This window comes from Scyliorhinus canicula, chromosome 3, assembly GCF_902713615.1.
Source record: "Scyliorhinus canicula chromosome 3, sScyCan1.1, whole genome shotgun sequence".
NCBI lineage: Eukaryota > Metazoa > Chordata > Chondrichthyes > Carcharhiniformes > Scyliorhinidae > Scyliorhinus > Scyliorhinus canicula.
The window spans coordinates 237,600,050-237,616,871 of record NC_052148.1 but is presented as its reverse complement, the minus strand read 5'-3'; the positions used below and the strand labels follow the sequence as shown (position 1 = coordinate 237,616,871).

At 46.1% G+C, this 16,822-nt stretch overlaps 1 protein-coding gene across 1 annotated transcript in view; it reads left to right on the top strand.

Annotated features, from left to right (window-relative positions):
• LOC119963375 (WD repeat-containing protein 49-like) overlaps positions 1 to 16,822 on the top strand; it is a 138,262-nt gene that overhangs the window by 44,787 nt on the left and 76,653 nt on the right. Inside the window, exons 8-12 of the mRNA XM_038792411.1 lie at positions 5,473 to 5,590; positions 5,694 to 5,763; positions 6,710 to 6,950; positions 13,738 to 13,843; positions 16,365 to 16,516. Coding sequence (XP_038648339.1) covers positions 5,473 to 5,590; positions 5,694 to 5,763; positions 6,710 to 6,950; positions 13,738 to 13,843; positions 16,365 to 16,516 — 687 coding nt within the window. The remainder of the gene's footprint in view (positions 1 to 5,472; positions 5,591 to 5,693; positions 5,764 to 6,709; positions 6,951 to 13,737; positions 13,844 to 16,364; positions 16,517 to 16,822) is intronic.

The window sequence follows — 16,822 nt, the reverse complement described above, 5'->3', positions numbered from 1 at the left end:
GTCCAAACGATTAGATGGGCTTACGGGGATGGGGTGGGCACGTGGGCCTGGGTGAGTATGGTAAACCACACCTGTATTAGGTGATGTAAGGGAGGACCTGTACTACAGGTTCGCCGGTAGCCCCTGCCTGCATAAATATGCGTGTCCTCTATTCAGCAGCCATTTTGCCAGCTGCTGTGGGAGGCCACCCATCTTACTGCAATAAAGCCACAGTTGTATCCAGCCTTAGTCTTTGTACAATTGATCGTGCATCAATTTACTGCAGTAAGATTTTCTGAAAGATGGACCTCCGAATCAAACCAGATTGCCTGCAGCTGGATCCCCACTCAAGCGACGCCAAAAAGGACTTTAATCACTGGCTAGCTTGTTTCGAGGCCTATATCAACTTAGCGACCACCCCTCCGACGGAGGCTCAGAAGATACAGATCTTGTATTCAAGGTTGAGCTCCAGCGTCTTTCCGCTGATCCAGGACGCCCTGACCTACGCCGAAGCCATGGCGCTCCTCAAAGAAAACTACGCACAGAAAACAAACACACTCTTCGCCAGGCACGCCCTCGCCACTCGCTCTCAACTCCCTGGTGAGTCCATAGAAGACTTCTAGCGGGCCCTAATCCCACTCGTCCGGGACTGTGACTGTCAGGTCGTTACGGCCACTGAACATTCCAACCTTATGCGCGATGCATTTGTAACGGGGATTCAGTCGGACCTCATACGCCAAAGACTGCTAGAAGGAGCCACGCTCGACCTAGCTGAGACTAAAAAGCTAGCACTCTCCATGACGGTCGCCTCACGTAATGCTCAGGCCTACCCCTCCGGCTGCGCGGCCCACCCCTCCTATCCCTCATGGACTCCACAGACGGTCCCCCCAGCCGGGGCTTTACCCAGCCAGTACGCCTGCGCCACACGCCAACCCACGCACCCCGAGAGTCCCCGTTGTTACTTCTGTGGCCAGCAGAAGCATCCCCGCCAACGCTGCCCGGCCCGAACTGCCATTTGCAAGGCTTGTAGCAAAAAGGGGCACTTCACCACGGTGTGCCAGGCCCACGCAGTCGCCACTATTGCCCCCTCCCCCCTAATCTACACACAATGGGCGTGACCATCATCGTCCTGGACCACGCGTGGCCAGTGTGCGCCGCCATCTTCACCTCCCCGGACCACGCGCAGCCAGTGGGCGCCGCCATCTTCACCTCCTGGGGCCACGAGCGGCCAGTGGGCGCCACCATTTCCCCCCCTCAGTCAACGTGCGGCCTATGGGCGCCGCCATCTTGTCCAGCCCCCGCAACGTGCAGCCCATGGGCGTCACCATTTTGTCCCCCGCAGCATCTTCAGGCGCCGCCATCTTCTCTTCCCCACGGGGCATGGACGCCACAACCTGGGCACCCCCGCTCTCCACCTTCTGACGGCAGCAACGACCGACTGCAGCTCGCCTCAGTGACGATCGACCAGTCACGTCCGCACAAACTGACCACCGCTTCGACCAGTGTGAGAATCAATGGCCATGTGACCTCTTGCCTGCTGGACTCCGGGAGCACCGAAAGCTTCATCCACCCGGATACGGTAAGGCGCTGCTCCCTCACCGTCCACCCCGCCAATCAAAGAATCTCCCTGGCCTCCGGATCCCATTCCGTCGCAATTTGGGAGTTCTGCACGGTCACTCTCACGGTCCAGGCCGTAGAATTCAGCGGCTTCCGCCTCTACGTCCTTCCTAATCTCTGCGCTGCGCTCCTACTAGGCCTGGACTTCCAGTGCAATCTCCAGAGCCTTACCCTCAAATTCGGCGGGCCCCTACCACCCCTCACTGTGTGCGGCCTTGCTACCCTAAAGGTCGACCCACCCTCCCTCTTTACCAATCTAACTCCGGATTGCAAACCCGTTGCCACCAGGAGCAGATGGTACAGCACCCAGGACAAGACCTTCATCAGGTCCGAAGTCCAGCAGTTGCTTCGGGAAGGCATCATCGAGGCCAGCAACAGCCCCTGGAGAGCCAACTGGTAGTCGTTAAAACTGGGGAGAAACACAGAATGGTCATGGACTACAGCCAGACCATCAATCGGTACACGCAGGTCGACGCGTACCCCCTCCCACGCATATCTGATATGGTCAATCAGATTGCGCAGTACCTCACCTACAACAAGGAGAAGTGTGTGTTCAGCACAACCCGCTTAGCCATCCTCGGCTATGTGGTCCAGAACGGAGTTCTGGGGCCTGATCCCGACCGCATGTGCCCCCCTCATGGAGCTTCCCCTCCCCCACTGCCCCAAGGCCCTCAAATGCTGCCTGGGGTTCTTCTCCTACTACGCCCAGTGGGTCCCAAACTATGTGGACAAGGCCCGCCCACTCATTCAGTCCACCCACGTTCCTCTTACAGCCGAGGCACAACAGGCCTTTGCCCATATCAGAGCTGATATAGCCAAGGCCGGGATGCACGCAGTAGATGAGACACTGCCTTTCCAAGTAGAAAGCGACACATCAGACGTCGCACTTGCCGCCACCCTCAATCAGGCAGGCAGACCCGTGGCATTCTTTTCCCGCACCCTTCATGCCTCAGAAATTCGACACTCATCCGTCAAAAAAGAGGCCCAAGCTATCGTTTAAGCTGTGTGGCATGGAGGCATTACCTGGCCAGCAGGAGATTCACTCTCCTCACTGACCAATGGTCGGTAGCCTTCATATTTAACAACACGCAGCGGGGCAAGATCAAAAACGATGAAATCTTGCGGTGGAGAATCGAGCTCTCCCCCTATAATTACGAGATTTTGTATCACCCTGGCAAACTCAATGAGCCCCCAGACGCCCTATCCCGAGGTACATGTGCCAGCGCACAAGTAGACCGACTCCGGGCCCTACACAACAGCCTTTGTCACCCGGGGGTCACACGACTGTACCACCTCGTCAAAGCTCGCAATCTGCCCTATTCCGTCGAGGAAGTACGGACAGTCACCAGGGACTGCCAGGTCTGTGCGGAGTGCAAGTTGCACTTCTACCGGCCGGACCATGCGCGCCTGGTGAAGGCCTCCTGCCCCTTTGAACGCCTCAGTGTGCATTTCAAAGGGCCCCTCCCCTCCACCGACCGAAACACGTATATTCTCAGTGTGGTCGATGAGTACTCCAGATTCCCCTTCGCCATCCCATGCCCCGATATGACGTCTGCCACCGTCATCAAAGCCCTGAACACAATCTTCGCTCTGTTCGGTTTCCCCGCCTACATCCACAGTGACAGGGATCCTCATTCATGAGTGATGAGCTGCGTCAGGACCTGCTCAGCAGGGGTATCGCCTCCAGCAGGACGACCAGCTATAATCCCAGAGGAAATGGGCAGGTAGAGAGGGAGAACGGGACGGTATGGAGGGCCGTCCAACTGGCCCTATGGTCCAGGAATCTCCCAGCCCCTCGCTGGCAGGAGGTCCTCCCTGATGCACTCCACTCCATCTGGTCACTACTGTGCACCGCTACGAATAACACACCCCACGAATGTCTTTTTGCCTTCCCCAGGAAGTCCACATCCGGGGTGTCACTCCCGACTTGGCTCGCAGCTCCAGGACCGGTCCTGCTCCGTAGGCATGTCCGACTCCACAAGGCGGACCCATTGGTGGATAGGGTGCATTTGCTCCATGCCAACCCCCAGTGTGCCTATGTGGCGTACCCGACACCCGCCAAGATACTGTCTCCCTCAGGGACCTGACACCAGCAGGTTCCACCCATACACACTTCTCCGGCCCGGCGCCACCCTCCCCTACCCCGGTGCTCCCCACATTAACCCCACCAGGACCATCCCTCCTGCCCACGTCAGAGGATGAAGAAGATTTCAACATACTCCCGGAGTCATCCAACATCAGCCAGCATCGACATCGCCAGCATCGACATCGCCGCCACCGCTACGCCACTCCCAGCGGAACGTCAAAGCACCAGACTGGTTGAATCTCTAACTGGCACCGGACTTTCAAAGGACATTTTTTTTTCCCTGATAAAACACTGTACATAAATTCACTACTGTATATAGTTCTCCACCATCCCCGCCGGACTCATTTTTAATAGGGGGTGAATGTGGTAAACCACTGTTACACCTGTATTAGGTGATGTAAGGGTCGCCGGTAGTCCCTGCCTGCTTAAATATGCGTGTCCTTTATTCAGCAGCCATTTCACCAGCTGCAGCAGGAGGCCACACATGTTACTGCAATAAAGCCACAGTTGTATCCAGCCTTAGTCTTTGTACAATTGATCATGCATCAGTGGGGTTCTCTTTCGGAGGATCAGTGCAGAGTTGATGGGCCAAATGGCTTCCTTCTGCACTGTAGGATGCTTTGACACCATGAGTGTGCTGGCTGAGGTAAGAAAGCCATGTGCAGCTTGCAGGCTACACAGCCAGCTTTTCTCGACACATTTTTCAGAAATCTGTTCCAAAAGAAACTCCCGACATGGCCCACACAGTCATGCTGGCAGGGCGTGGCTTAATAAAACAAATATACCCCACCCCCCCATGGATAAGGGACACCTCCCCTAACATACACAAGGGCAACCACCTGCCCCCATGGTTAAGAGGAACACCCCCCCCCCCACATGCAAAATAGCAAACCCTACTCTATGGATAAGGGAAACCTGCCCCTGTGCCAGGGATCAGTGCTCGAGGGCAGTGACAGGATACTACTTGGCATTGTTCCTTTCCCCTCGGGGTGATACTCGCCTGTGTGCCCTTGGTCTTTGTCTGGTTCCAGTTTTTGAAAAGCAATTGTAAACTTCACCGATGTGATCTCATGACGGTGAGGGGAGTGGGTGATGATAGGGCGGAGAAGTCCACCAGTTATATTAAAATTTATTGAAATGAGGTTCCTGACTTTCCTGGACAGGAACTTCATTAGATCTCCGGCGAGGGGTGGCGAGAATCGGAAAACCCATTTTTTGAGTCTTGTGAGATTTTGCACCCACCTCACCATTTGCGAACACAAACGTAAAATCACGATAATTGCCTCTGAAATTACCAAGGAGTTGTCCAATTGTTCCGTTGTGATTTCAGCAGGAGACAAGTGGGATCTACTGAGAAATGGTGTAAAAAGCCATTTGTGCTATTTCTCTGAGTGCTGCCAGTCTCTCAGTGAAGTACCCCAGAGAATTTTCAGCAAATTGCATTCTATATGTTATAATGCTCCGATTGTTACAGAATAGCGCTTCCTCTGATTTACCATGAGCAGCGCTATGGGTGATTTGCTAATATTAAATAATCTCTATGTCTGTAAGCACTTTGTCCTTAACTTTTCAAAGGTTTTACAAAATGCTTTGGTCCCAAGAAGATCCAAACATTGTAAAAATAAGTCAAATTGAACGAGTCACGTTGTTGTGGGATTGTTTTGATTTTGAACAGTGAATGCAGAAGTGAAAAGACATTTATGCAGCTCATGCATATTTTTCTGAAAAAAATATGTTTGCTACTTCAGCAAGTCACTAATAATCATTCCTGGAAGTGCTTAAACCTGCAGGAACTGGACAAAGGGTCCGACAGTGGATGGAATTCCAAGCATTACCGTTGAGAAACTTGCAAACAGTGAGCAAATCTCCTACATACGTTGGAAGGTTCATAATGATTGGGTGACGGAGGTAAAGTGTTACAGGGTGATTTGTGGGGCTTCTGCCGCTCATTTCTGTCAAGGTATCTTAATAATTAAATTGAAAATTTAATTTAGTTTCTTTTTTTTAACAGATGAAATACATTCACTCTATCGATAAAATTATATCAAGTTGCAATGAGGACACCACTGCACTAGTTATAGGTAAGACATGCAGATTGATTTTGTTCCAGCAATTATTGTTACTTGTATCATGGTACTGCATCAGAGGCATTTTTCACTGCAAGAGTTTCTTAGGGCAGCATCTCAACCCAATGATTTTCAACTGATCCTGAGTGCATCACAAAGGCAGGAGTGGAGCTGCTTGCTAACTCTTGAGCTGTGTTCAGCTATGTTCACAACTTCTCAAATAATGGAGCAACCCATGCCAGCCAGAACAGGACCTGGATAACATCCAGGCTTGGGCTAACAAATGGTAGATACCAGCTGCACCACTCAATTGTCAGGCGTTGATCATCTTAAACAAGAGAATGCCCACCTATCTAGCCATGATCTTCAAACAAAGTAGTTTGTTTAATCAATAATGTTGCCACTTTTTATAAAGCCCTTGTGAAACTTTAAATATACATATGATAGAATCAAACTAAGCAACATTTGAAAGCATAATTTGTAAAGTTTCTAAACGCAAATGTTACCCAAGTTGTCTGAATTAAGCTGGAACTGAAAATAGCAACTATAGGTGAACTAGTGGGAAAGCGGATTGAACAATGCATCATAAAAATGTGGTTATGTTCAAACCTAACAATTTGAACTTTACTGTGTTAAAATGTTATGAATTGTGCTTTCGCATGTCACTCACAAGGGCTGTATAAACATCTTTTATGTGATGGATCTTTCATGTTGCTGAGTTACTATCTTCTAAATTCCCTATCTAAAACCATTATAGGATCACGTCACTGCAAGAACTGCAGCGATTCAAGGAGCAAGTCCACTATCTTCTCAAGAATGGGCAGTAAATACATCTCTGCAACCTTGCCCATATCTCAAGAATTGAAAAACATACCAAACATATTGTGCAGCAGTTACGAAAATGTAAATCTATGTTGTTTAAATTATTTTTTGACATTGTACTTCAAAATATACATTTCAGGTTGTGTCGTTGGCACAAAGACCTTTCAACAGAAGATGAAAGAAATTCAAGATGTAGTTCATAATAAGAACAGACACTCCCAGTCAGGAGCGACTGCTCTGCAGAAGAGATTGAGTTGTGACGAAACAGTATTTTTAATCTCAAAAGGGACAAAAACCTTTGACTTCTGTAAAGAAAAGAATCTGGTTGTCACAGGGGGTTTAGACAGAGCTATTCGACTGTGGAACCCTCACCTCCCAGGGTAAGGAAACAAGTGGAAAAATGTAATGCCTTGAAAGTGTTATATCAGGAGTGTTGAGCTGCCTGTTCCTATGTGTATCAGTGTCAAATTCTACACTTTACATTCGATCAAATTCAAACCGAGGATTGGTAGTTTTAAAAAAAAATAATTTTTATTGAAAAATTTTGAATTTATACAACAATAACGCACGATAGTAAAATACCAAAAATAACAATAATATTAACAATCATAAACATTCGCCCCACCTCCATGAACAACACAGCATTTTAACAACAACGCCAATTAACACAATATAAAGTTACAGAATAGACACTACAATAAGGAACACCCCCCCCCCCCCCCCCCCCCCCCCCCCCACCCCCCCCCCCCCCCCCCCCCCCCCCCCCCCCCCCCCCACCCCCCCGGGCTGCTGCTGCTATTGACCAAGTTACCTATCTTTGAGCCAGGAAGTCCAGAAAAGGCTGCCATTGTTTATAGAACCCTTGTATTGATCCTCTCAGGGCAAATTTGACCCTTTCCAATTTTATAAATCCCGCCATGTCACTGATCCAGGTCTCCACACTTGGGGGCCTTGCATCCTTCCACTGTAGCAGAATCCTTCGTCGGGCTACTAGGGACGCAAAGGCCAGGACACCGGCCTCTTTCGCCTCCTGCACTCCCGGCTCTACCGCAACTCCAAAAATCGCGAGTCCCCACCCTGGTTTGACCTTGGATCCAACCACCCTCGACACCGTCCCCGCCACCCCCTTCCAGAATTCTTCCTGAGGACTGGTAGTTATTGCCATATCCTACAGTCACTAGAGTTGGACTGGATTTGGATTTTGTTTACTGTCACATGTACCGAGGTACAGTGAAAAGTATTTTTCTGCGAGCAGCTCAACAGATTATTAAGTACACGAAAAGAAAATAAAAGAAAAGAAAATACACAATAGGGCAACACAAGGTACACAATGTAACTACATAACACCGCCATCGGGTGAAGCATACAGGGGTGAAGTGTCAATCCAGTCAGTCCATAAGAGGGTCATTTAGGAGTCTGGTAACAATGGGGAAGAAGCTACTTTTGAGTTTGTTCGAGCGTGTTCTCAGACTTTTGTATCTCCTGCCCGATGGAAGAAGTTGGAAGAATGAGTAAGGGAGGGGTTTTTGATTATGCTGCCCGCTTTCCCCAGGCAGCGGGAGGTGTAGATGGAGTCAATGGATGGGAGGCAGGTTTGTGTGATGGACTGGGCAGTGTTCATCACTCTCTGAGGTTTTGTGTGGTCTTGGGCCGAGCAGTTGTCACACCAGGCTGTGATATGGCCAGATAGGATACTTTCTATGGTGCATCTGTGAAAGTTGGTAAGAGTTAATGTGGACATGCCAAATTTCCTTAGTTTCCTGAGGAAGTATAGGTGCTATTGTGCTTTCTTGGTGGTAGCGTCGACATGGGTGGACCAGGATAGATTTTTTGAGATGTGTACTCCTAGGAATTTGAAGCTGCTAGCTGCTAGAATTTGAAGTTGGTGAAGTAGACAGGGAAACTCAAGTTGTTTATGCTATTTATTATTATTTGATGGTCTAAATAAATGGGTCCTAAAATGCTTTGAGAGTTTTTCTGTCTTCTCCTATTTACCTTGGATTTTGTCAATCGCCCAGTAAAGGCATGACAGGAGATTCAGAGAATCCGCATGGAATTTCAGATTATTGTATTATGAGAAGAAATACAATCTCATATTAGTTAGATGCATGATTATTCTGATGTTTGCTTAACTATTGGGTACTGTAGAAAATTTATGGATGAGATAGAGACCATCATTGGGGAGATTGTGCACAACCTGTAAAATTGACTTCCTTGATGTATAGTATGGTCTATTTTATCACAGAATTTACAGTGCAGAAGGAGGCCATTCGGCCCATCGAGTCTGCATCGGCTCCTGGAAAGAGCACCCTACCCAAGGTTAACACCTCCACCCTATCCCCATAACCCAGTAACCCCACCCAACACTAAGGGCAATTTTGGACACTAAGGGCAATTTATCATGGCCAATCCACCTAACCTCCACATCTTTGGACCGTGGGAGAAAACCGGAACACCCGGAGAAAACCCACGCACACACGGGAGGATGTGCAGACTCCGCACAGACAGTGACCCAAGCCGGAATTGAACCTGGGACCCTGGAGCTGTGAAGCAATTGTGCTATCCACAATGCTACCGTGCTGCTTTTTTCTATTAGCCTCTGCTGATTTTTCTGCAAGTGTTCTTAGAGCTCTAAAATAGCGCACTGTTACTTGGACTGATCTAGAGGAACACTTCAGTATGTGGTAGCACAGTGTAAAGATAATGGTGATTTGCTCCATGCTGCACAACCTCGCCATTACGAGAGGTCTGATCTAGTCACGAGAAGGAGGATAGGACAAGGAACCTAACCAGCCCCTTTCTGTGAATACAAATGGTGAAGTACTCATCCAAGTGCAATGTGCAATCCCAATTCCCCCTTCATCCAGCAACAGTCCCTCTGTCACCGCCACAGCATCTGCTTAACCAGAATGCAATGTTAAAAGCCACCCAAAAATAAATATTCTCAACCAAATTCATAAATGAAAGCATAACATATTGAAAGTAAAAGTAACATAATCACCCTTGTATATTCCCTTAGTGCTTATCTACCAGATGCTTTTGCTTATCCTTGTGCTTCTATGCAGCCCTATCTCAGTTGTTTCAGCATGCTAATGGTCTGCTCCATCACCTATTATGTGGCAGCGAGGCTTTCATTATATGCATGCTGTTCATGAATGTGGGTTGTCATAAGGGTCATCACCATATGGTCAATGGATAACCCTTGCAGCTCAGTAGCTGCCCTTAGGTTTGTCATGAATGCTTAGATGCAGATAGACAGTAGCTGCAGCAGAATGAGGGCATCATAACTTCAGACAGGACGAGGCAGGACCTTGCATGATTGGTTGCATCTGGTCACACAATAGATGGACAATGAGGAAGTGGAATCGGGTTTGATTCCTGTACAGGACAGAGTTGACATGCAGTGTCTGCAAGGTGATGTGCGTGCAGTCAATGTATCCTGAAGATTCCCAGTGAAGCCACAACTTGCTTCATCTCTTTCTCCCTGGAATGAGAGAATAAAAGGTTGTTTTATCTCATTGAGTAGAGAACTACAGTGGATGTTGCAAATATCTCCAGCCTGCAGGACCCTGATGTTTAAAAGTTCATCACCACTATCACCTGGACAGCCTCTGACAGTGCATTCCTGCTCGGAGGTCACATTCAGGCTTCAGCAAAGGACAAAATTCAGTGAGGACATCCTTACTGAAATGCCTGATCTTGAGAATTGCTCCTTGAATATGGCGTCCTGATGTGACTCCTCTTCCTTTTCTGTCTTCCATTTCTGTCTTCCATTAGCTTGTCAAATTCTGCATGGGCTCTGTTTATAAGGTTATAAGAAAGAGGAGCAGAAGTACTCCACTCGCCCCACCAAGCCCTCTTCACCATTCAATAACATCATGACTGATCTGTTTTTAGCCTTAACTCCACTTTCCTGCCTAGCCCGTAACCCTTGACTCCTTTATTAATCAAGAATCTGCCTAGCTCAGCCTTCAATATATTCAACGACCCAGCCTCTACTGGTCCCTGGAAGAGAATTCCAAAGATAACGACTATCTGAGAGTAGAAATTCTTATTCAACTCCATCTTACATGTTAGACTCCTTGGGCGGATTCTCTGTTTAGGAGACTATGTTCCCCTGGTTTATGGTCCCCCTGGGAGTAAAACCAGTAAGCAATTCTATATTCCTTGCCATGCAAATTTATGCATGGCATAGAATATGAGGGATTCCCAGGGAATCCTGCTATTGGACCACCATCTTCAGCGAGTGGCCTGATATTGAGGTCCTGCCGGCCACCCCTAATTCCCCCCTCCCCCCATCTACACCACACAGCAGCCTCCCACCCCTGGATTGCCTGGGTGCCCCCCCACCCTAAGTATGGAGGTGACCCACCAGGGACCCCTGTAATAGAGAGATCCCTCTGTAATATGCTGTTCATTATTCCTAATCAGGTCCTGTTCCAAGAGAATATCTACTAATCTACCCTTGTTTGGGATTAACTAGATTGCACATAAAAATCAGTATCAAAGTCTTCACTTACCACATCATTCCATATAAACCTTTGCAACTTTAACAGCTGTAGAAAGCATCCGACACACAAAATTGAAGCAGTAGCGAGAAGAAATCAGAAAAACACATACCTGTAAGTACTTGATGGTCCCTTTAAATACTGCTGGTGGAGAAGGCAGGGGGTTGAGGGGCAGGGGGCTGCTGAATATTCTGTGTGAGGTTAAGTAGGGGGGGGGGGGGGGGCATTAACTGGAACATTGAGCTCCAAAATGACACTGCTGGCATGAAATAAGCATTGTATGCTGATTGATATCATAATCTGCCTGAAGTTTATACATCTACTGACTGTTCACTGTTTTCACGTCAACATCTTCACCTGTAACACATTGGGTGCAATTTGCCCCACAAGTGTGCACACAAACCGTGGACACCATTTAAGCTCTAAGGGCATTCACAGTGCCCCCCAAAAAAGCACAAATGATCCAAATTTCTGTCCCATGGAGTCAAGCAGAGGACTAAGTTTACCACCATCTGGTGCAGCCTTTCTAACAGCTGTCAAGCAGTCTGGAAGGGAAATGAAATGAATGGCAAAAGTACAAAGTTTTGTGTAGAGGTCAAATATGATTTCTTCAGTTTTCCCAATAATCAACTGGAGAAAATTCTAGCTCATCCACAACTTGATCTTAGGCAGTTTGGCAGCGTGAAATTAGTTGTGACATTGATACAACGTTGGCAACATAACGACATGACAAAGGGGCAACATTTAAATGAAGAAAAGGAAGAAAAGGAAATGTGTTGGAATTTTGGTTTAATTCAGAGTTGGTCATTTGCAAATGAGAGTGATGCCAATGCTGGAGATGCAGTCGGTGTGTTAGGAAAGATCTCAATAGAACCATTGAAGAGATAGCTACTGGAGCTGGAATAAAAACAGGAAACGGCAGAAAAGCTCAGCAGGTCTGGCAGGATCTGTGGAGAGAGAAACAGAGTTAATGTTTCAAGTCCATTTGACTCTTCTTCACAGCTGGATGTCTCTGCAAGTAAGTGGCCTAGAGGTTGGGAAAAGCATCAGGAGGTTTAACAGATTGGTACGAGTAGGTTGTGCAGTTTCAGCTGGTTAAACTTTGGCATTAGATCCGCGGTATTTGAATCTCTAAACCTTGGTGCTTGGTAGCTTGTGTTTAAACTCTCTGAATTTGGATAAGTGTGGTGTATCGCTACGCTATATTAGGCAAACAGAAACTTCACTTGTATGCTTTCAATGGAAGCTTGATTTGGTTCTTAAACTTAATGGGTTTCCATGCATTTTATAATTTAATGGGTTTCCATGTGAGTCCACGCATTTTATAATGGGTTTCCACGTGAGTCCATGCATTTTATAATGGGTTTCCATGTGAGTCCATGCATTTTATAATGGGTTTCCATGTGAGTCCATGCATTTTATAATGGGTTTCCATGTGAGTCCATGCATTTTATAATGGGTTTCCATGTGAGTCCATGCATTTTATAATGGGTTTCCATGTGAGTCCATGCATTTTATAACGGGTTTCCATGTGAGTCCATGAGTTTTATAATGGGTTTCCATGTGAGTCCATGCATTTTATAATTTAATGGGTTTCCATGTGAGCCCATGCATTTTATAATGGGTTTCCATGTGAGTCCATGCATTTTATAATGGGTTTCCATGTGAGTCCATGCATTTTGTAACGGGTTTCCATGTGAGTCCATGCGTTTTATAATGGGTTTCCATGTGAGTCCATGCATTTTATAATGGGTTTCCATGTGAGCCCATGCATTTTATAATGGGTTTCCATGTGAGTCCATGCATTTTATAATTTAATAGATTTCCATGTGAGTCCATGCATTTTTACAAAAAAGTAACTTCTTTTGCTGTTTTTTCTTTGCTTTCCTGAATCAGCTAATATTTCTTCATGGGACCAATACGCACAGGCTGCCCTCCTGGTACCAAAATGTGTCAAGGAATTATGCTATAAAGCATTACAGGCTGATCTTCAACTTCTTCTCCACCCTGAGAACCATTCACCACATTTGCCTTATATCTAGTGTTCCTCTTCACCTTCCATCTGATTCTATCTCACTGCCGACCAGCCTGAACTGATTCTTCTTCTATCGTAGCCAGAGTCAGGGACAACCACTGGGAGGCAGAGCTAACCCAGCAATATGGAAATCACTATGGGAGGCATGGTAGCACAGTGAATAGCATTGTTGCTTCACAGCACCAGGGACCCGGGTTCAATTCCCAGCTTGGGTCACTGTCTGCCCGGACTGCACGTTCTCCCTGTGTCTGCGTGGGTTTCCTCCATTCGCTCCTGTTTCCTCCCACAAATCCCGAAAGACGTGCTTGTTTGGTGAATTGGACATTCTGAATTTTCCCTCTGTGTACCCGAGCAAGTGCTGTAGTGACGACTAGGGGATATTCACAGTAACTCCATTGCAGTGTTAATGTAAGCCTACTTGTGATAAAGATAAAGATTATTATTATTATTTTGACACAAGATATTTATGGAGGCAGATTGGATGGGAAGGCAGTTATAATAACAGACTGACTAAAGCAATTATAGGAACCCCTTCTCTTTCTGACAGCTTGCTGCAGGTTTCCATGAGTCAGAATGCCTAACTTCTGGGTGATTTGATCTTTTGCTGGTAATCTTTTTATACAGCCGACGAACTGGTATACTGACTGGACACAATTCACCTATCATCTTCCTCAGTATTGCTGCGGGAGACAGTTGGATATTTTCAATCTCCGTTGACAAGATAATTAAGGTTTGAAAAGCCACTTTCTTCATCGTTTTTAAATAAATGTATAATTTTATTCAACCCTTGCAGAATATATCCTGCAAGAATACAGAAAGTATACAAAAAACATTAATGTCATTGGGAGGGAGAACAGCTGCATTCTTTCTGCATCATTTTCATTATCATCATGTCATTTGCCAGTGGGATGATGACCTTTTTATTATGGATCAAAAAGGTTTCATTTATTTTTAAAAAAATTCCAATTAAAGGGGCAATTTAGCATGGCCTGTCCACCTACCCTGCACATCTTTGGGTTGTGGGGGTGAGACCCACGCAGACACAGGGGGAATGTGCAAACTCCACACGGACAGTAACCCAGGGCTGAAATAGAACCTGGGTCCTCAGCGCTGTGAGGCAGCAGTGGTAACCACTGCATCACTGTGCCGTCCTAAAAAGGTTTTATTATGATTTGTTGAGATATCTATATGGCAAACAAAACGTTTGGAAAGTCCTTTATTGTGATGGTCATTGATTCTGAGACATGCCCATACTAAGGTGAAATTATGATGGCTGCTTTCTAGCACTAAATTAAAGTTGAGGAGTTCATTTTTTTCCCTTTTAACCTCGATTAGAAATGCAACAAATGTAGTCCATTGGGTTGATTTCAATGGCCGGGCTTCATTTGCAATTGATTCCGGGACGCGCTCATGGTCAGAAGCAGCCACTGGGGGCCGGGAGGGAATGGTTCCCAGTACTAAGGAAAGTAAATAGGTGAAGGGGAAGCAGAGGTGGGGAGAATCCTGAAGCAGGGAAGACCCAAGGTTTCCTTCTGGTGTCTGGTCCTCTCTGGCTACAAGAAATCTAAAAACAAGTTCCTTTACTGAGCCTCTTCCAGCTTTAGGTCTTATTTCTAGGATGTTTGGTCAGACATGGAATCCACCTCAGGCCTCAAGTTAAGATCACAGATCAGGCCCAAATACGGTCACATTTAAAGAAAACCCTTCTGGTTTCAGTTTTTAAGCCGAGATGCTTTAAATAAACTGCAGATTGTAGCTTTTTAAGATAGGTATTTAAACAGAAACAAAATAAATCAGATAAAATAGATGTACAGATGTAAGCACTTAACGCTCACTTACATTTAAGTGTTCTCTGAAACCAGAGCAACATAGCAATTTGGAATTGAGAGGTTCACTCCATCTCCCCTACCATCCTCATAATCATAGAATCCCTACAGTGCAGAAGGAGGCCATTCAGCCCTGCCGAAAGGGCATGCAGCTGGGGGCCTCTGATCTCCTTGGAGACTCCCACGCGTACCGTTTTGTCTGGTCCCGTTTGTGGGGCCCTCCATGCAAAGGGATTGAATCCCAAAGCCTCAGGTACCTCGGGAATCTGCACATTAGGGTAAGGCTTACTGCCTCACTCTAATATACAGATTTGCCAAAATGTGATTTTGATTCCCCTTGCAACGTCTCGCGTAATAGCGTTGAATCTCGTGAGGCATTGCGAGCCGCGTAGATCCCAGAGGCAGGGCCTCCCAGTTTTCACCGGCCACGCTGCATGGCGGTGAGGTACTTTTCCGGCACACCATGGCTGGAAGATTGCGCCCAATGTTTTCTAATATATATATGTGAATGTATTTGATTGCAAAAGAGCAATGCGTGGGCAATTAAGTGCTATTCAATATTTGTGTTCTTCAAATTAGATCACATCAGTTGGAGCATTAAAATCCAATTGTTTTATAATTTGAAGATAATCCAGTTAACCAGGAAATCGTATGGGGACAAAATACATTTTTTACACAAAGATAAAAGCAAATTTCTGCGGAAGCTGAAATCTGAAACTAAAACAGAAAATACTGGACAATCTCAGCAGGTCTGACAGCATCCCGTGGAGAGAGAAAGGAACTGATATTTTGAGTCTAGGTGACTCTGTGTCTGGATGGCTTTGGCAAAGAGTCATCTGGACTCGAAATGTAGTTCCTTTCTCTCTCCACGGATGCTGTCAGACCTGCTGAGATTGTCCAGTATTTTCTGTTTTTGTGTAAACATTTTTACAGTTGAACCACACCTTTTCATTGAGGCAATCAATTCACAAATCATATAGTATGTACTACACAGTACAAGATTTTCTTACGTCTACAGACTGAACTTTTATGAATCATCAGAGTGGATAGGGTCCCTGGAAATTAGTGTCTCCAAATTCTGATCTGATTCAGGTGTAATATCAAAATATTAACATAAATACAGTGCAAGTGATGAGAAATATTGTTTAATCTTCTTCACCTCAACAAGAAAATGAATTTCAAATTTTAAAAGATGCACAATGGGGTGATTTCTTGAGCAAGTTTTAAACCTGCAGAACTTTGATGGATGAGAGGAGTGTGGATTACAGATGTCCCACTGTACTTATTATTATATCGATCAGAAAGCACTTTATACTGAAACTGTTCTCCTCGTCATTACTTTCTCCTATAAATCATCAAGTGGCATGCATGTCTTCACAGCAATGATATTGCATCAGTGGTATCATATTGAGGTCTGTCTTTTAGATTTGGGATATTGAAGATCAAACATGCCTCATCACCGTGAAACCAAAAGCGAGTCAGATCAATGGAGATCTGGCTGCTTGTTATCATTCTCATGAACTGATGGCACTCTATGTTGCAACGGACTCACTAGCACTGCTTCTGCTCCAGGGCAGGTAAGCAGTTAAAATCTTGCTGAACATGTGTGGTCATTATTGATGGCATCAATTACAGCCACATGGAATCAAACAGATAGAAGAAACTGAACTAGATTTCTCAAAATGTCACTCTGAAAATGTATAATAAATCTTCTGAATCGGCAGGTTACAGCCCTCAGGCTCAACATTGAGTTTAACAACAAGTTTAGACTGTGATCTTTCTCCTCCATCTTGACCCTCTTTTTATCCAAATTATTTTCTGTCCCAACGCAAACACCCCCACCCCTAACTTGGCCATCTGTTACTGTTCTTAAGCTTTGCTTT